The sequence below is a fragment of the Dipteris shenzhenensis genome, chromosome 28, assembly GCF_047967505.1.
Source record: "Dipteris shenzhenensis isolate YYH24624 ecotype China chromosome 28, Dip_SZ_1.0, whole genome shotgun sequence".
NCBI lineage: Eukaryota > Viridiplantae > Streptophyta > Polypodiopsida > Gleicheniales > Dipteridaceae > Dipteris > Dipteris shenzhenensis.
Genome location: NC_141623.1, coordinates 31,000,041 through 31,023,756, shown reverse-complemented (window position 1 = coordinate 31,023,756; position 23,716 = coordinate 31,000,041). Strand labels below are relative to the sequence as shown.

Genomic DNA, 23,716 nt, shown 5'->3' with positions numbered 1-23,716 from the left:
CCAAATTGACAAGCTTCACATATCTTATGCATTTCTGCAACCTTGAATTTAGGCAATCCTGCAACAATATTTTGGGCGTGCATTGATTTAAGTCGTACATTAACATGACCAATGCGTTTATGCCAGATATCAATATCTGCAACTACATCGGTCCCATGTGCAAACATTGCTGCACTCAATTCAGGCATGTCCGCATCCAACGTAAACATCCTGTCCTTCTTCTTTTCTTTTGCTATCAAGCGACCATTATTTGTCATATTCTCAACAAAGCATCCATGAGGATTAAACCTGACCTGCAAGCCCTGCGCAACCATTTGACCAACAGAAACTAGGTTCTTGGTGATGTTCGGGACATGAAATACATCAGACAGGTATTTCTTTTTCCCATCCTGCATAGACAAAGGAATTTTACCAATTTGCACAATAGGATGTGCAGTATCATCACCAGTCTCCACAAATCCTAGTCTTTTCATTTTCCTTGCATCCTGCATCCATTTTGCATGACCTGTCATGTGGTTTGACGCACCTGAGTTAACATACCACACATCATTGCTTTCTTCTGTACTTGTCACAGAATTGGTCATGTGCTGCACCATAAACAGATGCTCATTTTTGTCATCACCCTGTCTACTAGAAGATGCATAATTCCCTTGCTACAATTTTCCATTCATGATGTCATTCTGCTTTTTGTAGCAGTCTTTAGCCATATGATCCATTTTACCACAATAGTAGCATTCAACATTGCTGTTTGCATTTTGACCTCTCTGCCATTCACCACGACCTCTTTGGCTCCCCCTGCCTCTAGAGTTACCACGTCCTCCTCCAAAGGACTGGTTTTCTTGAGTTTGTTGCATATTCTGATTTCTACCACGGCCTCCAGATCGGCCTCCTCTGCCTTTGCCTCTGCCTCTTCCAGCATTTGAGTAGACAGTTTCTTTTGAAGTTCCTCATGAAGAAGATGCACCACCATTTCTCTGCTCTTCAAAAATTAGAAGAGCAAACAACTCCTCAAAATCAGGAAATTTTTCACGGACGGCAATGGATGTCCGGAACTGTGCATAATCCTTTCCTAGACTATTCAAGGTCACAGAAACTAGATCATCATCTTCCACAGGCGACCCAATGGAAGCAAGTGCATCTGCAATTTTCTTCACCTTCATGTGGTAGTCATTTATGCTCATATTTTCTCTCTGCACATTGTGCAACTCCTGCTTGAGCTGCATTTTCCTAGCTTGCGTATTTGTGCTGTACATTTTTGCCAAAGTATCCCATGCCTCCTTTGGCGTACTTGCATCCTGAATATGCACAATCATAGAATTCGAAATACTGATAGACAGCCAGTACATAACTTTTCTGGCTCTCTCATGCCATCCTTTAAATGCCTGCATTTCCTGTTGATTGGGAATATCAGGAAGAACTGGTTCTTCTTCATTTCCTGTAATGAACTCCCAATAGCCTTTTCCCATAAGGAAATTCGTCATTCTAAACTTCCATGCTTGGAAGTTGTTCTTGTCAAGCTTTTCAGTGACAATCTGTGAAAGAGAATCAGACGCCATTACAGAACACTGTAAAAAATTATGTCACTGCAAAAAACACAGCTTCTGCCTCACACGGGCAAATCTGCAAAACTGACGAAAGTGGTATTTTGACCACACAGTCACTTCCTAGTGACGATTTTGCATCAACAGGCAATAAGGATGATTATGTAACTCCCAGTATCTCTGTGCACAGGCATACGATGCAATTTCTACGGCAACTTTTCACCGATCTACAGAGCAGTGGTCGCACAGCAAAAACAAGGCCTTTTTCTGAGTGCCTGCGAAGAACTTCCGCCTTCAAAATGGGTCCCAAAACGGCCTCGAATCAGAAAAATAAAGTCACTAAGGGCTTCGCCCATCTCCCGCAGCATATAATGCCCTCTCGCCACACCGCGAAGGGCGTCTCAATCTGAGACAGTGCACTCTTGCACTTCCGGTTGTGCTACTTGCAGAGATTTGCTCCCAAACTCGAAAAAGGAAAGCAACATTAGTCCTCTTACCAGGACACTGCGAACTTGGTTTACTTTCTTGAGCTCCTTACCATGAACCAGGCTCTGATACCATGTGAAGATAGTGGGAGAAGGAGTCTCACTTGCGGCTTTCTCACATACACAATGGGGGAATACACACAAAGGTGGAGGCTGAAAACAGTTTTCCTCTTCTTAGTTGTGTAAGCCAAAAGAACTCTAGTACAAAGAAATAGAAGAATCCTATATGTGGGTCTCAAACCAAACTCAGCTAACTAAGGTGGCATACTAACTGAGCTACGAACTAGAGTACATAAGGATAGCTGTCATCTAGCTATTATTCGTGGGCGGTGTATCAACCGCATCTGCAGCTAACAGTCGGTGACATAAATGCACAACGGTCACCCTGGCATATCACGAGTGGAGCTCAATATCTCAACACAAATTCGATGCCGTCTGAAGTAGTAGCTCCAACTCGACTAGTCCTATCTACTCAGATGATCCACCGCCATAACAAATCGGTCGGTGTCCATCATAAATACAAATACATGTTATACCATTGGCGTATAACATAATAATAATGTTTTAATGTCTACTAATCATAGGTTAGTGATTTCTCTTGTCATGACACTCCCTCCTGCTTGAATGGGCAGAAGTCCTCTTCTGGATCCCCTCTTGTCTCTTTCTCTTGCGTACGCTTCTCTTTTACTTCTGCATTTGCATCTCCTCTTCATAATCTGCAAATAATCTTCTCCTGGTAGTACACGATCTCTTCTGAATCCGAACTTAAATCTCATCTTCAAGTTCTGGTTCCTCTTGATGCTGAATATTCAAAATCCAGAAGTACCACTGCAATGCCTCTTCAGTATCTCTTCATGCTCAGAATCCTCTTATGAATACTTAGCTGCTGAAATCTCTTTACAGTAACCTGCTCAATAAGCTTAAACACATTCTCAACAAATTGGTCAGTATTAAAACGATTCTCTCACCCAAATGTTTTCATTGAACTAGGTAGACCTTGGCTATGGATGATTTTGCGATGGAGAGCTACTTAGTCTATAGAAACTATAGACCTTCAATCCCTTTTTCCAACTCTTCTATTTCAGCCCTATTTATCTTATCAAATGCTCTACACGGAGGAGAAAAATATTTATTCTCTGTCCATACTCTACAATGAATATGCCTACTCTCTATTCAGTTCACACATCCATACACCAGTGTTGGCTGAATGGATAGCATTTACTCTTGGTTCTATGTTCATCGTAGAGTCTTGGGATGAGGAGGTAGAAGCCGCACCCTCCTGCTTGGATGCTTTGCCTTTCCCTTTTACAGAATTGGTTTTGACAATTTTTGCTAATAGAGTAGAACATTTATGCCATGGATGCCCTGGCTTATGTTTCTTACATCCGAAACATTTTCCCTCCTTAATTAGCTTTTTCTTCTCATCGTGAGTCATGAAAGGAAATGGTATCCATCTAGGACGTGATTGGCTGTTAACATTTTGTACAATAGTTTTCTCATTTCCTTTGTTGAAGGGTTTACACGGATTCAATTTCCTCTCGGCTATTTCAGCCAGCTTAGTGAGGTCCTTAAGTGTGGTGGGGACAAACATTTCAACCTCGTACCTTACTTTTGGGCTGCTAAATACTTCTTTCTGCTATCTTTCTCACTCTTTTCGGGTAACTCTAGAGAGAGTTTTCAAAATCTGGCTGTAAAATCTGCATTATTCTCATTATCGAACTGCCTAAACCTCTCCCAACGAAAGGTTAGGTTCTCTTCATGCCTCGGTGGCATGAAAGTGGCTTTCAGTTGCTCCACGAACTTAGCCCATTCATGAATAGGCTCTTTTTCTGTTTGTGACAAGGACCACCACATTAGAGCATCCTTCTGCAGATGCAATGTGGCAAGAGCAAGCTTCTCTTGCTTGGTCTTGTTTTGATGGGCAAAGTATAGCTCAAAATGACGAATCCAATTGAGGATTTTGTCAGACTCCCTTGCCCCATCATATTTGGGGAACTCAATTCTCTCTCGCGGTTGGAATTTGGACCTCTTAGAAGGGGTACTCAACTCTTCATCCCTGAAGTTTAAAGTCCTCTTAGTCCCTAATCTTGTCATAATGGACTACTCAATCATATTGCTAAGATGGAAAATCAGCTTATCAACAGGAGTCTCCTCTCTTCCTCTTGCACTTGGATTATAATCCATGTGTACTGGGTTTTGAGTTGAAGGCGTGAACTCACCACCTTATTCTTGGTTGGTCTCATTTCTTCTTTCATTACGAAAGGAGAACTCCCTATCAAGAGGTTCTTGAAGGAGAGATTGCTGTAAATCTATTTGTGGGTTATCATACTCAAGATGTGTATAACTCTCACCTAATCCATCCTCTTCAAGAGGGGGTGAAGGTGTTCTTTCTCTCTCTCCTTGGGGTAATGGAGGAAAAGGAATAAGTTCATTGTTATATGTCCCTTCCCCTTCCATTCTTAATACAAGAGAGAAAATGTCTTGCTGTAATTTCAAAAAAGAGAGGTTTATTTTACAGCAAAAGTCAAGTGTTGTAGAGTTGGTGGTACTTATCTGACTCCTGCTTCGTTTGTGTTGAGAAGACACTTAAAATGACCTCCTTTCCCTTCTCTTTCAAGCTTTTCTTCTTGTATTTCTGCTGTAAACTGGTACGCTCCGTTTGGGCTACTTGTTTTGAGCGGATTGGAGCTCTAGATACCGTTATAGGGGGTACCTGATGGGCGGATCACCCCCTTAAAGTCTTATTCCGATCGGACTTTCCGTTGGGGAGAATGGGGGATCCCTCTTCCTCACGATTTAAGGCTTTTAAGGGTACATTCACATGGGGGGAGGGGGCAAATTCACCCCATGAGGACACCCCGTTCACCGTTTAAGACCAGGAATTTTCAGAAAAATCCCTTGTCTTAGAACCTCAGAGATCGGTCGGTCGTGATCCTCGTCCGCAACTTCTCTTGTGACTTCAGTCGTCCACAACTGTCGCCCTCTTCTCGTCCCGCTCGTGGATCGTCACCGCTCTGATACCAAATGTGAAAATCCACACTTTTAGAGAATGTAAATGTGTGCAATGCATGCAGAATTTGAATGCCGATTGGCCCTCCAATGGAGAAGAGTACCCTCGTGAGAGTACTTGTTTCTATTTCGACCTACATGCAAGGTGGGAGAGAGATGACGGATGAATGCCATGTGGTAGAGAGAATGCAACGTGAGATTCACAATGAAAGGGTGATACCCTTTCATTAATGTCCCTTGAGATCACTCAAGTTCCATCTTCCCATTTACACCTACCCTTAGCCTATGGCCCATGCATCTACCATTGGCGTATAACATAATAATAATGTTTTAATGTCTACTAATCACATATTAGTGATTTCTCTTGTCATGACAAGGACGACAGAGGCAGTGGTAAGGTGACTCCAGTTAGACCCGGGAGGATGGCTGACTAAGAGGGAGAGGTGAGAGGAAGGATGAGGAGTAGAGTAGGCCTTTGCGAGTCACCTCCAATGGTTGTGACCTGAGTGATGCCTCTGGTGACAAGTCCGTACTATCAAAGGAAGAGATCAACATCAAACTTCTTGTTGTAGACGCTCTGGATGTGGACCCTACGGATATAGTAGAGGTAGGTGTTGCTGATGTGGAATTCTTGTGGACCCCTGTGCTATCGACCCCAAGTCCGCTTCGGTTAAAACATTTATTGACCTCCTTGAGCTTTAATTACTTCTGATGAGCCTTGTCTTCCTTCTTGTTTTCTTTCTCTCTCTCTCTCTCTCTCTCTCTCTCTCTCTCCTTTGCCCATCTTAGATCCATGTTGACTCATTTATTGTTTTGTTGTTTGTTGTTTTTTGTAGGTGGCACCTAAGTTGGAGAGCACCCCATGTTGCAAAACAGCCCCCTCCTAGAAGAGTCATGATGAGGGGCAACACAATGAGTGGCGGCAGTAGGGGCTGCACAAAGAGCACCAGCCGGCAGAGGGGAGGCTGTAGGCAGCGAGGGGGAAGCTATGGGGCGGTAGAAGGGGTCATGCAGAGGGGTGAAGCTACCGCGCGGGGGGGGGGCAGGTTGTAGGCGGCGAGAGGGGGTTCAGTAGCCGATGGATGGAGAGGCTGAAGCTGGTGGAAGGGAGAGAGGAAGCCGATGGGAGGTAGGCTGTCCACCGGATATATTCTTGGGCTAAGTTGTAGAGCAGGGCAGGCCAAGGGGCTGCTGATTGGGGGGAGGCTGTAGGCATGAAGGGGGGTTGCAGGTCGCGGGAGCAGCTAAAGGGGCTGCAAGGTGAGGGAGCCCATAGATAGGGCGCTGCGAGGCTAGGCTGAGAGATGGCGAGGGTGGGCTGAGGGCTAGCAATGCTAGGCGGGGCTAGTTTGAGGGCTGGCGAGGCTAGGGTGAGGGATTGAAAAGGTGGCAAGGCTAGGAGGGGGTAGGCTGGGGTTGGTGAGGGTAGGTTGAGGGCTGGTGAGGCTAGGCGAGGGTAGGCTGAGGGATGGCGGGGGTTTGTTGAGGGCTGGAGAGACTATTTATTGAGAGGAGGATATCTCCTTGCCTAAAGAACACTTCGTGATGCCATCGTATATCATCTCATATGGGCTATCTCCCTCTGTAGTGACCTCATGTGCATAGGATGATGTATCTGGGGGGAAATAGCACACGGCAATGAAGATCAATCGTACATCTTGTAACTGGGCTCGTATCCACATATGTCGTGCACGCTCCTCTCTCTGTATCATTGATATAAGCGGTCTCAGATGTGATTTGAAGAGAACTGCCACTTCCTAGTGCCTCGTATCTTGCTGTCTCTCCTCATCTCTCTCCTATAGGCTCACTCCCACGGGTATCCTATCACTGTGGGGAGCCCCCTCTCTAGACTCTCATGTTTCTCAGTGTAGAAAATCACGTCTCTCTCGGTGTAGGTCTCTGAGAAACCCCTTGGCTCAAGCCACAGGTTGCCATTACAATTCCACATTACCATCTTCAAACTATTTTGTGCTCTCATCTCATGAGTCAGACATTGTCATGAACTGTTCACTTCCCTTTCTTCCCTTTCTTCTCTATCTGCCCTCTCTTGGAAGATCAGTTTGCCATCTGGGTAGGCTGCCCATTTCTCTTCCTATCTTGCTGCCGTTACCCGCACTCTCATCTCCCTCCTATGGTCTTGCTGAAGCAGTATGAGATCATCATCCTGGTGCCCTTAAGTGTAAGAAAATCCTGGTGCCCTTCAGTGCTGCCCTCATGCTTATGAGGGTAGATCTATCTGTGGCTGTCCGTAGTTTCACTACCATGGGCCTTGCCGGTGCATCTGCTTTACCCACCCTCTAAGTTTCAGATATGAGCTCCTTTTTCGGTGCTACTGTGCCCTTTTTAACCACTTCTTTGCATGTTCCTTTTGTGATTTGCTGTGTGAACTCAGCATGTTTTCCTTGCATGGTTGCTTGCAAATTTGCCAGGTCTTTCTTTAGCTTCTCATTCTCAGATTACAGCTCATCAATGATCTTGCATCTCACTTTTGGCGTCCGCTTGGTGTCCATGAGTTGCTGTATTTCAGTAGACATGGCTTGCATTTTTTCTTTAAGGCAAGTCCTTTTTCCTTCCCATGCTATTTTCTCCTATTTCCCATTCCTCTCTTTTGGCTTCTCTTTCCTCCATTCTTCTTGTATCTTTTATCCTTGTCTCTTCACTTCAGATAATAGTTTGACCACTTGTGATTTTCAGCTAGCTGTGTCACATATGTAGCTTCCAGTTTTCTATTTTTCCAATCAAGACCAAACAGTTTTTGTTAAGGTGGGTGATGACATTAGAGCTGGCCTTAGGTGGTGTCCCTGCCAAATATGCTGTCACAGCACTTTCTAGAGCTTTCTTCCCGCATGTATGATCCACACATCTTCCTGAGGCCTTAGAGAGGCCTGGGTAGCCCACAACACAGCTAGCAAGGTCCAAGGGGAGCCGAGGTGCAGCCTAGAGGCTGGGGGTAGCTATGGCGCAGCCAAGGATGCTGCAGGTGACTATGGCGCAGCAAAGAAGCTGCCTGTGGAAGTGGCACAGCACCCCCTTCAGAATGACGAGGTGTTGCACCCTACTAGGGCCTGGTGCACCTGATGCGGCACTAATAGCTGACCCCCAAGATCGCGACAGCTTCACATGCCAGCAGCTCTAGACGCGACCACAATTGCCGTGACAGAAACAGCTTGAGCACCGCTGTGACAATCGAAGAGAGAACAACCAGCTTTTCTTAATAAAGCTTTCACGATGGAAGAGGGACAGCAGATACAAGAGAGTATGAAAGAGACAAACTCATACAAGCCACTGTGGGTTGAAGGAAAGGGCTCGCTAAGGGCCTTGCTGAGTGCTCGAAGTATATATCCGGGGGCCATGGTGGCTTCCGGATACACGTAGAAGTCATGGTGCTCTGAGTACATATTTAGGGGACATGGTGGCTCTGTGAGCCACGAAGATGCACGTATCTGCGTCTGTCAAGCCATCTCTCACATGGTCTCCGTGATCTTTGTGTCTGCGATGGGTCATATCAAGAGTGATTTCGTGTAGTTTTCATCACCTTGTGTGGTATCCTACTAGTAGCCATCTTCTCAACTTTGGTGAGGTAAGCCATGAATTGGCACAATGCTTCCCCCTCTAAGATATCATACCTATTTCAGCCAATAAGATGGGGATAGGGTGTCTGTGCCTTAACCCTTAACTTCCCTATAACAAGAAATCTTTATGTATAGTTTCTATTCTTGCCTAGTATATCCTAGTCAGAGCGGGTGCTTAAGCATGGCACCTATAGACGATTATTGTCTGCACAAGCATTGTGTACATAAACTTTCTAATTTCCTAATTCCACAGATGCGCCTTCCTGAGCTATATAGAGCTTTCGACCCCCCAGAATCCTTCTTTCCACGCATGCATTCCATTTGTAGTGGTCCGTGAAATCGAGTCCCAAATATTTAAATGAGTTGACTATTTCCAGGGGCGCCCCTCCAAATATGACATCCACTGGTTTGTTGCGTGTCCCAGTGACCATTACCATTGTCTTGTCCATATTGACCTGCATCCTTGAGTGTTTACAGAAATTTCTTAGCACATCCAAATGTGCTTGCAAGCTCTTCTTATTCTTTGCGAAGACTGCTACATTATTTGCGTAGATAAGCATTAACAAAGTGTACCCTGCAATTTGAACCCCTTCCTTGATGTTCATTCTCTTCCATGCGTCCAACTCATCGATAAAAAGATGAAGAGTGTCAACAAGAGGGGGCAGCCTTGTTTGACCCGTATGTCACTCCTTATTGCAGCTTTCCCCTTGGAGAATGACCCATCCACTAGTGGCTGTGCTAACTCAGCTAATACCTTTTCATAGAGTTGGTATATGAGAGAGAGAGAGAGAGAGAGAGAGAGAGAGAGAGAGGCATGCTCGTTTACATGACCTTTGAGCCTTTTTTTTCTTGTTCTCAGGTGGTTTTGGATTTAAGTCAGAAAAGAGGATAAAGTCATTTAGAGATTTGAATGATATCAGTGGCGAAGGAAACATTGAAAGTATGCTTTCTGTGGAGAAGGGCTTGCGTGAGCTAGCGTCCTTGAAGGTTCATATTGGCCTCCATTTTGTATCGCTATCATCAATGTTAATGTGCAATTGAGTACTTTTGGCAACGGTCTTGAAAGAAGGTGCACCTGGTATATAAGATAATCTTTTTTTGATTTTGTGGTAAGGTTGAAGATGCTGTCATTCTTGCCATGGCCCAGCAAAGGCGTCCAAGCCCCATTCGAGTTGGTCAGGCTTACCTAGGTGGGGATTTTGTTTTTTCGAGCCTAAGAAAAGGCTAGTTCTGAAGAACATCTGGAGTGAAACTTATATCGGCATGCTTTGTATTGAGTCAAACTTATATTGGTGTGCTTTGTATTGAGTTTCCTTTATGTTTTTATAACAGAATGAGTGATCTGAGCTGTTGGTCTTAGGATAAAATAGCTGCTTTGTTTACCTCCTGCAATGTCTTTCAAGTGCATCAGTATATGGTTGCTCCTACAAAGATTTATCCTCATGCTGTAAACTGGAATGCTGTCTTTGAATAAAGATTTGTAAGATAGAGTAAATCTATACAATAATAATCATGGAGGTTGAGATCACTTACCAAAAGGAATCTAACTGGAGAATTTCAGAGTCTTTTGAGCTTGGCTAAAGAACCGTTTACAGGATTCGTGCCTAGCTATAGAAGCATATGAGGAACTTATTTGCTTGTGTCATTGCACAAATCCTCTTGACCTAATTGGTTGTGTTCATGTGGTCTTTTGGTTGATATCCATATTGAAGGCATTTATGAGTGAATAATTTCCTTCTCTGTTCATATCCAGTAAACAGAACCCTTAAAATTTTATTTTTCCATTGGATCAGTTTTGTCATATCCTTCACTTTGTAACCTTGTATCTCTGGAGGAGTACACTTGAGAGTAGCAGTAATGTTACAATAGTTTGATGGCACTTACGTGAGATATCGATATCCTTATTACATTCTTTTACAGTATCGCTCAGAGAAGAAGACTAGAGAGCAAGTGCCTTTCATAGGTTTTATGTATGCCAGCCTGAATACGTTTTGTTTTGGTCAGATTTTTAAAGGTTTTGTTAGTTAGGATGTTTGAACAATGATTTTAGTTTTTGAGCATGTGAGTGGGGCGTACACTCTTATTTATATGGCTATATACCATAATATGCGGTTTTTGTGGCACGAAACATTGAAAGGGATCTCTCCGTGCTTATGCAGGCTCTTTCTTTATATGGGCTAGCTGCTGGCCTTCATGTGAACAGAAATCTTGCCTTTTGCCCTTGCACTCAAAAGACTGGCATTGTCGTGTTTGGCCATGGGAAATTCTCCTGCCCACTCAGCTAGTACGCCATCTTGGTTATCCTCTTGGGTGGACGATTACTCATCGTCAACAGATTGATTGGGTCCTTGCCAAATGTAAGAAAAAGCTTGAATATCGGAACTTGGCTACTTGGCCTCTACATATTAGGCTCTTTGCTCCATCTATCTTGGTGGCATATATTCAATTTTATTTGCCTTTGATCTTATTTACCAAGGCAGATCTTACTTCCTTTATGTCCACTGTTATGGAAATTTTTTGGCGTTCAAAGCAACTCTTGCTCATAAGGGAAAAATGATGCTTCAATTTTTGCATGAAGATCACCCTTGGGCTGCTATGATGCTTTTTTGCTTCTACAAATCACCACCCCTACTTTTGGTTATTGGAGGCCTACTTAGTGGGATTTTCTGTTGGGATCTATTGAAGGCAAAGTCAGAGGTTGCCCTCTTGTCTCTTAAATGTTTTTGGATTGGAAACATGCTCTCTCGCATTTGGCTTGGCATGGCTGTGACTCCTTGCAGGGCAATTCTTTGAGAGCTAAAAGCATTCACTGATCCCCAGTTTTTTTCCCACCGTTGGCTTTGTAGGAGCCTACACAATCATATCTCCTTAAATCAAAAGGTATCTCATCTATGGCTGATGTCATTCATGATGACGGGATTCTCTTATCCTTTCCATTTGCTGCTGGAAAATACTGGTTAGGGATGCATTATCGCCCTATATAGTAGGCTATTACTCGTATGCTCCACTCTTTTCACTTGGTACCGCCTCTAGAACTTCAAGACATGCTTTTGGATTGGACTCTTCTTCCACTAAACTCGTCCATTTGTCCTTTGAAGTTGTCTCATATTACAATGTCCTCTTTATATAAAGTTATATTCCCCCCCTCCTCCCCTTTCCCTCCTCCTCCCCTCCACTGCGTCCCTCCCTCCTAATTGCTCCGGGCTTCAATTCAAGCAAATAAGATTTGGAGATTGGATCGTCTAGTCAAAATGGTGGCGACGAAGCTTGAGGCAGATTTGGCATTCCAAGCTCCCTCTCCGACCACAGGTCTTTTTTTGGCGCATTCTATTGGGGGGTTTTCCTTCTAGACACCTGCTCTCATGCCAACGTATTGCTCCAACTGTTTGCTGTCGTTGTTTGGCACCTAGGGAGTCTGTGTCTCATTTTTTCTGGCGTTGCCTTGACACATGTGACTTCATTGGCATTCTTTCAACAAAGATTGTGTTTGTGTTTTCCTCATACTACTTTTGGCAGGTTCTTCTGGCTTTTTGGGATTTATCCTCGCCGACTGGAGTTCGACTTGTTCTTTTCCTAAGTTTGTTATAGGCACTTTGGACTCTGAGGAAAGATAGAAACCATACAAGTCTCAATGGGCTGGAGTAAAGGTGCGCTAGGGCCCTTGCGGAGTACTAATCTAATCTATGCTGCTCTACTGAGCTCATAGCAAAATCACAATCAATCAAATACAAACTGAATCAAATCAATCTTGGAGTTGGGACTTAGAAACTGAAGCCCGGCACTGTGGTGGCTCTCTGGTGAGCTATGAAGATATCTTGGATCTGTTTCTGTCGGGCTTTCTCACGTTTGGACATGGAAACATATATATAGAAGAGCAATGTAAGAGCTTGTACACACCAATGCTCAGCTATTGAAGCAAAAGTACCAACACACACACACCACACACACACCTGCCTCAACCTCCGAGTAAGAACCCCATTGGTAGGTAGGGCAGTTTTTGCTCTCCCTCTCCTCTCATCCTACAACCCCTCTCTCAGACTGCTGCCCCTCCTCCTTGCTCTCCTCTCCAACCTCTCCTTCTTGCTCTCCTCAGCCCTTGCCTTCTCCTCTCCTTCTTGTTGTCCTCTCAGGCCTTGTTGTATGACATATGTATTAATAATAATTATATATATTTTATTACTTTAAAAACCGAAACTCCATTTCCTCCATTTCTTCTAGTGACCGAAACACCATTTCCCCACCGTTTTCATGTCCCCGTTTCCGAAACTCGTGGGAACTATGGCCTTCCGAAAGTCTATGAAGCAAGTGTAGACTTTCTAGTGTCCGAACTTCGCCGCCTCAATGATAGCCCTCAAAGTGAAGATGTGATCTAGAGTGGAATGCTGCCCTAGAATCATGCTTGCCCTAGTGCCCACTGCCCCCATTCCTCTATATGACTCCTGATCTCCCTCTCTAGTACCGATCCATAAATCTTGGCCAATGTGTGGCCAATCATGAGGATGCAGTATCTATGGGGTCTCTTGCCTTGTGTATCGGTACAAAAGTGGTGGTGCTCCAAGCCAGGGGAAGCCATGGCATACATTATGGTTGAACATCTGTGCTAAAAATGGGGCTAAGACCTCTTGCCCATGTGCAAAATGCTCAGTCCGTAGGCCCTCATGGAGAGAGAGAGAGAGAGAGAGAGAGAGAGAGAGAGATGAATTAGGATATGATATTATTAATGTCTGTTGGAGACCCAATAGGATCTATAGAACAAATGTGACTCGTAAGTCCATGAATAAATTACTTGTTGCGGCTCTAAAAACGTGACTCGTAAGTCCATGAATAAATTACATGTCGCAGCTCTAAAAAAGCATCCTTGAGCATGAGTGCAAGGATGTCTGCTCGGTCGTAGACTCTACTCTGATGTGTCAATACGTCCTTGATGTAAGCTCTTATCTTTTTTGATGGTTGGTCAATTAGGATGTGCCAAGTTTGTGTGTGTGCGCATGTTTATTTCATATTTCGGCTTGATGTGTTGATGTAATCGACAGCTAAGGAGTATGTGGCATTCGTCCTTTATTTGCCATGATGGGCATAGGCTGAGATGAAAAATGATATGATATTATTTATGTCCGTTGCAGACCCAATAGGATTATATGACGAATGTGACTCGTGAGTCCATGAATAAAGTACATGGAGCAGCTCTAAAAATAGCTGTCAGTTCATGTGTTTGCATCCCTAACGAGTGTGTGCACTCGGTCCTAGACTTTATTGCAATGCGTCGAACCTCCGTTTTGTTGGTAAATAGAGACACACTTGCATGCAACTATCGAACAAGCTGAGTGAATAAAAAGAAGAGAATCCCGAATTTGAGACAACCCAAGTCGAGACATATTTTAATGGAAAGCTTACAATCACAGAGCTCTCAAACCTCACACTAGCATATGCTCATCCCTACGGGGATTGTCGCATTTGCTTACAAAAGAACGTAGCACTCAGTTACACAGTTTCGCTCCAAACAAACACTCGAAGGTACAAGAACAAGCTACACAATGTGCCCACACATGCACCGAACTATTTTAAACATATTCGGTTATATTGATGTCGATGGAGAGGTACTAGAGGTTGTGGAGAGAAAGAGAAGAATTGCCAGTAGCCTAAAACCAATTTCTAGTCTCGCGGTGCTCCGTCCAAACGTTATAGATGCCTGCTCACAGAGCCCAAAGGTTCCGAATTTCATGGTAGAGGCGAGCTGTGAATGTCAGAGGGTCACAAGGGTGGTAGAATCGACTACGTAACACGTTGCATGAAATAATGGCATATGGCACTTTTTCTCCCCTCTATCAACCTTAGCACCACCCGTTGGAGGTTTACCATACTAACAAATCCTAACAAACCTGCCATAAACCGAGAAGGGGTTGCAAGTATAAAAAAAAGAAAATAGAGGAAAGTCCAATGCCATAGATGACTCATACCACTACTAGCTGAAAGTATATGTCACTCTTAAAAAGTATAATCATTCTCGTTCTCCAGGTCAATTACCTCCGTCTGTGCATAGGTTGCAAAGTTGTCTCCTTGACACTCCTCATGTTCTTCTACTATGCAAGCCTTCTTATTCTATTCCTTTTTCTTCACATCAAATGCTCTTTTGTAGCATTACTTTTCAATGTGTCCTCTGCCACAATACTCACAAACCAAGTCTTTCTTCTTATCTTTTTCTTTATCCTTGATTGTAAAAGCCGGCTTACTGGTATTGGCCATATTAATCTGTGCCCTTCCTCTCCTGACTCAAGAGCATGGACACAACGTCATGGAAATCAAGTGTAAATCATAGATGCTAGATCTCCCCTTAGCTTGGACTATGCACTGACAAATAGCAACAACTCTTGACGATCAGACAATACGTTGCTTCATCGTGTGCTTTGACGCTTCCCGATGAACAACGATAACACGTCACGTAACCACTGCACCGCTCTGATGCGAAGAGTCGTGGAGAGGTGGAGAAGAGTCACCAGCAGCCTAAAACAATATGAATTTGTACGATTGGATATATTCTAGTCTTACAAAGGTATGTATATAAAACAGCTGCCACTGTGTGACAATTTTGTGTCATAGCATCCAGCCTAGTCACTGTTTGTGAAAGCATGCAGAGTACAGAAATACTAGCGGCCTTTCAAGGATTGGAAGGCATGCTTTACTAATGCTGTGTATCAGGACTATACATGATTCCGCTGAACTGGGAAACATCATACTGAAGATCGGGCTGCATGTGACACAGATATGTCAGGCATCTAACAGCCTGCTGATAGAGAGTGACATCAAAGGGCTCAATGAAACTGGTTTGGAGTCCTCAAATTGAAATCTAGATGGGATCATGTAATATTGTTGTTTTTGTTGAAAAAGAAGACGTCACATAGGGTGAAGAGTCGCACCTCACAGTGGTGTTGCTTGGCATTAACTTGGAGCCCTGTCTCAATTTGAAATAGGTGGGACGATGTTTGAAGCGGGCATGGCCATCTGTAAGCATGGGAATGGTGAATTTGCAGGAATCCTGGTGTCTGAATAATTGAATTTAGCGTTTCTCTATGTCGATGACAGCCAAGTTTGCCATATTTACACTTGTTACAGGTAATCTTAGGTAGTCCGGTGCATCTCTTGCCACATTAGACATAGGTATGGGGAATCTAGGGAGTATTGGTACAGGGGGAGGTGGTCAAGGGATATGCCTCCGGAGCAGAACCATCTGCTGGCACATGCATACCTGCATAGACGGTGAGAGATCGCTTGCCTACATTGATGATATCTATGTATAGGGGTCTTTGCTGCAAAGTTTGCCAATATGTTATCATGTAGAGTGCTGCTCGTCTGTCCAGTCATGTGTGAGAGATCATGACCTGTAACCACTTAAATCTAGCTCACTTATCAGCCTCTTGAAAGCCCAGCTAGCCCTTGCATACAACACTGCTGGTCTGACCAAAGAGTTAAAAACTAGGGGTTATGTGATGATACGCTGAATAGTGTTTGGAGGCACTGTCTGTGAATCTTGCCAATGAAGTGCGTCCTCCAGTGAGATAAGCTGTGGCAGCTGGAGAGAGCGATGATTTTATTAGCATTTGCTAGAGACTATAGGACATAATAATTAGAGATGAAGTTGTACAGGTGATTGTGCTATGCAGATCAATAAGGGATTCTGAAGTCTATGTTTTGTTATTATCGGTATGAGGTTTGGATCGGTAGCAAGCTCCAATAATAAGGAAAGAAAGGCTTGAATGAATTTAAGTGCCAAAACTGATAGACCATGCATCCCCATAGTAGAATGAGACGTGATTACATTACATCCATCTTAGCAAAGCTATTCACATTACATTTTATTTCCTCGCTTTCTAAAGTCCCCTCATATTTGTTTTTAAAGTACATAGATGTGACCTCTTTAAAACATAAGATATCTATATTTTTCCACATACTGAATGGTAATGTGTTATTTTTAATCTATTTTGCAGATTCTGCTTCTCTGAGGGCTATCGATAGTTCAAGACTCTCAGAATCTTTTGGTATGCAAATATGCTTAAGTTGGACTTTGGGAAGAGTCAGCAAAATTACAGTTTGTTGCTCCGTTGATTTATTTATTGTTTGATATGGAATGCACTTGTCTTTTGTAGAGTTGAGCACAGATGAGGTGGAAGATGTGCAGTTCAAGCAAGTAATTTGTTTATCCTTGGTTACCTAAGCGATCTGTGATCAGCATGTCTTTAAAAATGGGCAATTAATCTGTGCTTTAGGCTTGTCTGTGTTTTTGAGAGCTTCTAATTGAATTTCTTACATGGCAGGCGTGGCTTATATACTTTTGGCGCCGAGCAAAGAATAGTGGTGTTGAGAAAGATATAGCGGATGAGCGTCTGCAACATTGGATCAATTTTAACAGCCAGAGTGCTACGTTTCAGGATGCCGTTGATGGTACGCTGAGACCTTCTTGACTTGGTGTGGAGTGCATTTGCTGCCTGTTAAGGGGTATGGAAAATTTTTGTGTCTAGCGACAGTGTCATTCCTGTCTAAACAGAATCATTTCAGGGTTTCTTTTATATATAGGAGGGTTATAAAAAATAATCCAAAAATTTGGAGCTGCACTTGCAAGAATAAATAGTTCTCTAGTTTTAGCATGAAGAAATCATAAAAAATGTTTAAATTTAATAATCATGATGCAATATTGTCTAACTCATTCCACATATGGGTGTGGTAAACAGTATAAAAGATATTGTTTGTAACTTCTCCATTACTCTAAAAGGGCGCTAGTTATAGATGAGTGGTTTGCCCATGTTACTTAAAGTGTTTCTTTGTATTCAAAAAAATTCAAAGTTTCAAAGTGGTTTATCCGAGCGTGTTTTTCAAGAGATTTAAGAAATTGTATTTCTTTAGGAAACATGGTTTTTACACTTTATTTTCACTAGAACTAGATTCCTTTATCATAAAAATATACAAAATTATCACACATTCAATTTTACATAACATATAATTTATTATTTATAGACATCTTTTGTATCTTTAAAAGTGCTGAAAAATAATTCCTTTAAGAAATATCCCTTAGAATCACTCTCAATGTTATAATATTATATATAATTACTTATTAAACTCATTTATATCAATATGGCAAGAGCTTTTTAGTGGATGAATAGCATAAATAACAAGATATTTATGGATATGTTTCTAAAGAAGTTTAAATTACTATAAATAAGTATTAACTTGGGCTTATATATCACTCTCATAAAATACATGTAATATTTAATACTATATATGCGAGATTTTTCAAAATATAACCCCATAAATGTGCTCAAATGGGGTTTTTCGATCAATTTGAGTAGTTGAATGAGTATATTTGAACATTGGATATGAAAGTTATGCCAATTTTAAAAGTGCTGTCCATGGTAGTTTTACTAGCGAAACTACCTTGGAAGACCTGCTTCAAAGGGGTTTCGCTAGCGAAACTACCTTAATGGCTTGCTTCAATGAGGTTTCTTTGGAGAAACCCTTTCGTGAGGTTGGGTTGAGAGAGGGTTTTCAATGTCACCCTCTATTAAGTAAAAGTTAAAGAAGATCATAAGGGAATTTTCATAAAGAAGTCTACTCAAAATGTGGGTTTCTTCAAAAGCCATCCCATTATGTTACTCACCATTCACAAAGATTCATATAAAGATTTGTGTATAAAATATGCATTGCTATAATACTTTGCATATTTCTAAGTGAAACTATGTTTTGTTCTTATCTATTTTTGCCATGTTTTTACATAGTTGGAAGCTTTTTTTTTTCCCTTCGCTCGGACACTCGGAAGATTTTGCTTAGAAAATGCTCATCCTCCATTTGATGATCCAGATAGGTCATCCTAAGGGATGGTTTATAGTCGTATGGAACACTACAGATACTAATGCTGGATGCATCAGAGTCTTAAGTGGTGTGGACTTCTGAACCATTACCAATTGGCTCATAATTGTAATAGTTGGATAAAGGTCAAAATGTGATTGGCATAGGTAAACCTTGTCACTTTACTATGAGCCAAATAAGTTCTAGCTGAAAACTCTAGTAGCTTGATACTATGTGGTATCTTGCCTTACCTATCGTTCAATGTGTCTGAAAAGATATACCCAAGGGGCTGCTTTTGCCCAAAGGATATTGGGTAAGGTGACGGGAAACTCACCTAGTGATTTTCAGTCTTCTTGCGAGAAAGTTATATTAGTGCTATTGGTTTCATTATCTACCAAGTGCACTAATTCCTCTCTTATAGCTGCAGGTATACAAGTGGATTCTAAGGGATGACATTCAGATACTACCCTACAGATAATATAGAGAATCAGCAATGAATTGATTACAGCAATGAACTGATTCTGGAAAGAATCAGAATCTGAACATACAATTGGAAGTTGAATGTAACTTCCTCAAACTTCGGATAAGAATGGAGTAAGTGAACCCGAGTGTGTTCAAAAGATTCTCGAGCTGATACTTCTCCTTTTTCCATGCATGGTAAAAGTCCAGATTCCAAATTCCTTTGAAGGAATACCTCACAAACTACAAATTGGAATCGGACGTTGGACTGAGAAGTATAGTCGGATAATCATGATTCGACTTTCCTACCTTGATTTATGCCAACATAAATCTATTTAAGGATGGAAGAATGTTATGTCCATAATTGGACTAACAAAGGCCTACTTTAACCAAAGCCAATGCCATGCTAACTACGGATTAGGATTAGATCTAAGGTTAGAGCATGGCCTAACCCGGGATTAGAGTAATGTAGGGATGTGACCAAAGAATGTTATGTCCATGATTGGACTAACAAAGGCCTACTTTAACCAAAGCCAAAAGGCCAGGCTAACTATGGATTAAGGTTAGAGCATGGCCTAACCCGGGATTAGAATAATGTAGGGATGTAGGGAGTCTGCCCTTCACCTCCGGAGTGCCGACAGAAACTCAGTACGAAGACTTTGTATAAATGGATGCTCAAGTATGTGTGGGTGTGTGGATTTGTATGTGTGAGAGCATATTTTTATACTATGGTCTACACCCACTGTTGGGCGCTGATGACGTCAGTGGGGATGTCATAGTAGCTAGTCCTTGCTATGCATGATGGAGTTTATGGTTTTCAACCTTGTGAGTGACTATCATGAGATTGAAACTGCACTATGTTGTGTTTTTAGAGGATGAGTTTGGGAATGTTCCTGGATTCATCTAGGTATATGCTTTTGCCGTATTAGTGGACATGCAAATTTCACCTTGTGAAGTTTTCGTCCAAGTTGCGGCCTGCTGGTATTGTGATAATTCTTTCTATCTTAAATGGTGCGTTGCCCTATCAGCTAGATTTAGTTTTAGATGCTCGTTGGGAAGAGACTAAAATGAAAATGTTTAGACTTCACAAACAGTTGTAGCTTGAATGAAGAGATTTTGGACTACCTTTTGATTAGCCTTCTCCTTTAGTGCTAGCCTCTATCATGGCTGAGTCTGCCTTCAACTTCCGAGTGCCGACAGAAACTCAGTACGAAGACTTTGTATAAATGGATGCTCAAGTATGTGTGGGTGTGTGGATTTGTTTGTGTGAGAGCATATTTTTATACTATGGTCTACACCCATTGTTGGGCGCTGATGACGTCAGTGGGGATGTCATAGTAGCTAGTCCCTACTATGCATGATGGAGTTTATGGTTTTCAACCTTGTGAGTGACTATCATGAGATTGAAACTGCACTATGTTGTGTTTTTAGAGGATGAGTTTGGGAATGTTTCTGGATTCATCTAGGTATGTGACCAAAGCTAGCATGGATGAGGTCGAGATCCCGTAGATTGAGTTAGCTAGAGCATGGTTGAGCCAAACATGGCAAAGTGTGGTCCATAAAGTATAAGTTACTTTGGGCATGCATGCTAAAGTTAAGGGGCAAAGATAGCCTATAAGTATAGGCCAAGGGCTCATTCCCAGGGGTACAAGGAGTGCACTCTTTAGGACGTGGATCTTCTGGCTTGGGAGCAGCATCTAGAGGAAAGGGCATCTGGTACGGGAAGCATGTCTAGACTTCAAGGCTTCTATGGACTTTGGTTTGACTAGATCTAGTTAGGGGATGTTCACCATCCATTTTGTAGTCGTGTTTGATGTGACATCTCTACTTCTATGCAGCTTTCCGTCTTTCTTCCATTTGTATATCCTCCCTTAGCCCCCTTCCCACCCCCCTGCCAAAAAAAAATGTTTTCCCTTTTCCTGTCTCTGTTTCCAATTTCCCCCCCGCAGCTTCTCCTTCCCCTTCCATTCCCACTTGTCCAGACCTCTTTCTTATGTTATGGTCTTGCAGTTTATCTGATAGTGTTGCTAGTTCTATTCTATTTTCGAAATCATTCTGTGATGTCTCCCTACGATGTGACTTCAGTGTTTAAGATGTATGAATCTCAAAAGGAAAGGAAAGGAAAGAAGTGTCCCAAACACTCGAGAGAGAGATTAAAGGATTTAAGAGCAGAAACTTTTAGGGAGTTTTGAGATTATTATTATTTTTTTCATGCATGTTCTTTAGTCTATTTGGAAACGAAATGATGCTCAATCCTTCTGTTTCTTTAGTATACCATGGTCTACCTCCATTCTTGAACAAACTTTAATAAGAAGCTACGTGGTGTGCTTGTATACGAAAACACTGTCTAAAGATCTTCTGTGTATGTTTGCAACAGTGGAGCGGGGATTGATTGAGCTAAGGAAGTTTGGCATTGAGAATCAACTATGGGAGGCTTCTCGGAAAGAAATGCAGGAAGCAGCTATCATGAAAGCTACATCAATTCCAGATTCAGAGGGCATTACATCCTAAAGATATGTGAATGTACAGAGCATACCATTGTTTACGGACTGGCCAGAACATCAAAACACAGGGTGATGCTTTGGAAGAATGCAGCCTTCTGTTGACAACTTTGTTCCTCTTCAGTGCTCTTCCTCGAGATTACCTCAGTTTTTAGGATATTTTTTGCTTATGCCGGCACATGATTAATTTTTGAACCAAAATCAATGAGGTTCAAGGGCCGCAAAAGTTAAAGCAGAGAGACTTCCTTTGCATGGCTTTATTTTGTAGTCAAAGGAGTTGATGCTATGAGCGTGGACTTAGCATGTATAATAATATAATGTCCAGTTTTGGTGCTTGAATGAAAAAATATTCCCACCAACAGGATCATGCCAATGTAGCAGCTTTGTGAAGGTCAGCTCTTTTATTGAATTGCCATGAAATTATGGTCTTTTGGCATCGGAAAACTAAGGTATGCTCAGGCTGCTCCTGAAATGCATGAGAAAGTGTAGATTTTGTTTTAGCTGCTCATGTCCTGCCTTCCAGTTCTGATTGTATTGTGTAGGGTTTTTCAACTTGAGAACGTTTATTTTGGTACAGGTCATGTTGGTGGATGGAGGCTGTTGGAGTAATGTGCTACGAGACTTGTTCAGAAGCAAGACACCAGGTGAGAGAGTTTCCCATAAGGTCTGACAAGTAAATCAGGGATTAGAAATGTTCCTGATTTCAGAGAGACTAAACAACTGAGCACTGTTTGAGCTTCAGCATGTAGGAGAATCATCTGAGTATGGATATGAGGTGTACGGTGCCTCACCATATTTGTTAATGAGATTCCCTTGTTTAATAAATGCGACTAGAGTTGAGACAGTTGGATTGGTAACAAGGTCAGTTGACTGTACAATCATTTTTTATAGCAGAGCTGTGATAATTTACTTCTTGTCATCTAGATATATGCTTCTGCGGTATTAGTGGACATGCAATTTCACCTTGTAAAGTTTTCATCCATGTTGTGGCGTGCGGATATTGTGATAAATTCTATCTTAATTGGTGCATTGCTCTATCAGCTAGATTGTTCAAGCATCATCTTGCTTAGACGCTCGTTTGGGACTTACTAAGATGAAATCGTTGTAACTTGAATGAAGAGAATGTGGACTACTTTTTTATTAGCCTTCTTCTTTAGTGCTAGCCTTTGTCATGGCTGAGTCTGGCCTTCATCTCTGGAGTGTCGATAGAAACTCAGTACGAAGACCTTCTATAAATGAATGCTCTAGTATGTGTGGGTGTGTGGATTTGTATGTCTGAGAGCATATGTCTACACCCACTATTGGGCACGGATGATGTCAGTGGGTATGTCATATTAGCTAGTCCTTGCTATGCGTGTTGGAGTTCATGGTTTTCAACCTTATGAGTGACTGAAACTTCACTATGTTTTTAGAGGATGAGTTTGGATGCCCTTGGATTCATCAAGATATATAACCTGTAGAAAGCATTGATCAGTTTATTATTCGAAAATTGCATGGAAGATGGTCACTAAAGATTTCGAAAGCATGACAATGCACAAATTAACACAACTGCATCATATGGTATGATTGCATATTTTGGCATTAAATTCATAGTTGACATTGTCTTTTTGAGCACAAATTAACACGATTGCATCATATGGTATAATTGCATATTTTGGCAGTTGACATTGTCTTTTTGAGCCGAGTGCAAAAATTGTTGTTCGTCATATGCCAATGTAATGCCGCTCTATGTTCACCATGCACTTTTATATGTAAGGGGTTGGGTTGGCTTTGAAATATGTCTCTTACTAAAATGTGGTGCCAATCATTGAGAATTCCGTTCTAAACATTAGGCAAATTATCACACTTGATATCCATCTCAAGTGCTAGAATGCTTAGATGAATACCACAATGTTAGTCACAAAAAAATAGAAGCACAAGAAGCTAGTAGAGAGATAAGAGTCTATTTAAGAAATCAACAGTTGCACCTTAAGAAAGGAATCGTGAAATTGCACATTGGTTTCAATCGAGTTCCACCTTAAGGATTTTGGTCATACAAAGGTTTTGAAATGTTCTCTCATGCTCCTCGTTATGAAAAGTTAGATACAGATTTTTTCTTTAATCCTCCTTATTATGAAAAGTTAAATACAAGGTTTTGATTTTTTCTCTTGTGCTCCTTGTTATGAAAAGTTAGATTCTTAATAGTGATTACATTCACCTTTCTTTGTTTGCTTTTGTGTTTTTTGTTTGCAACTTAGGAACTAGCCCCGAGACTCATGTGGGTACTCTTGTTTCAACCTTAGGTGTTTGATTAGGACTATAGCTAAATGTTTTTC

At 42.0% G+C, this 23,716-nt stretch overlaps 1 protein-coding gene across 2 annotated transcripts in view; it reads left to right on the top strand.

Annotated features, from left to right (window-relative positions):
- LOC147883448 (coiled-coil domain-containing protein SCD2-like) overlaps positions 1-22,392 on the top strand; it is a 54,656-nt gene extending 32,264 nt beyond the window's left edge. Inside the window, exons 12-18 of one of the 2 annotated variants that reach the window (XM_087399351.1) lie at positions 9,467-9,594; positions 9,722-9,797; positions 16,590-16,640; positions 16,749-16,789; positions 16,917-17,043; positions 21,278-21,792; positions 21,979-22,392. In XM_087399351.1, coding sequence (XP_087255477.1) covers positions 9,467-9,594; positions 9,722-9,797; positions 16,590-16,640; positions 16,749-16,789; positions 16,917-17,043; positions 21,278-21,411 — 557 coding nt within the window. In that variant the 3' untranslated portion in view covers positions 21,412-21,792; positions 21,979-22,392. Of the gene's footprint in view, positions 1-9,466; positions 9,595-9,721; positions 9,798-16,589; positions 16,641-16,748; positions 16,790-16,916; positions 17,044-21,277; positions 21,851-21,978 lie in introns of both variants that reach the window. The other variant, XM_087399350.1, reaches the window with a different exon arrangement.
- Positions 22,393-23,716: the final 1,324 nt, after the last annotated feature.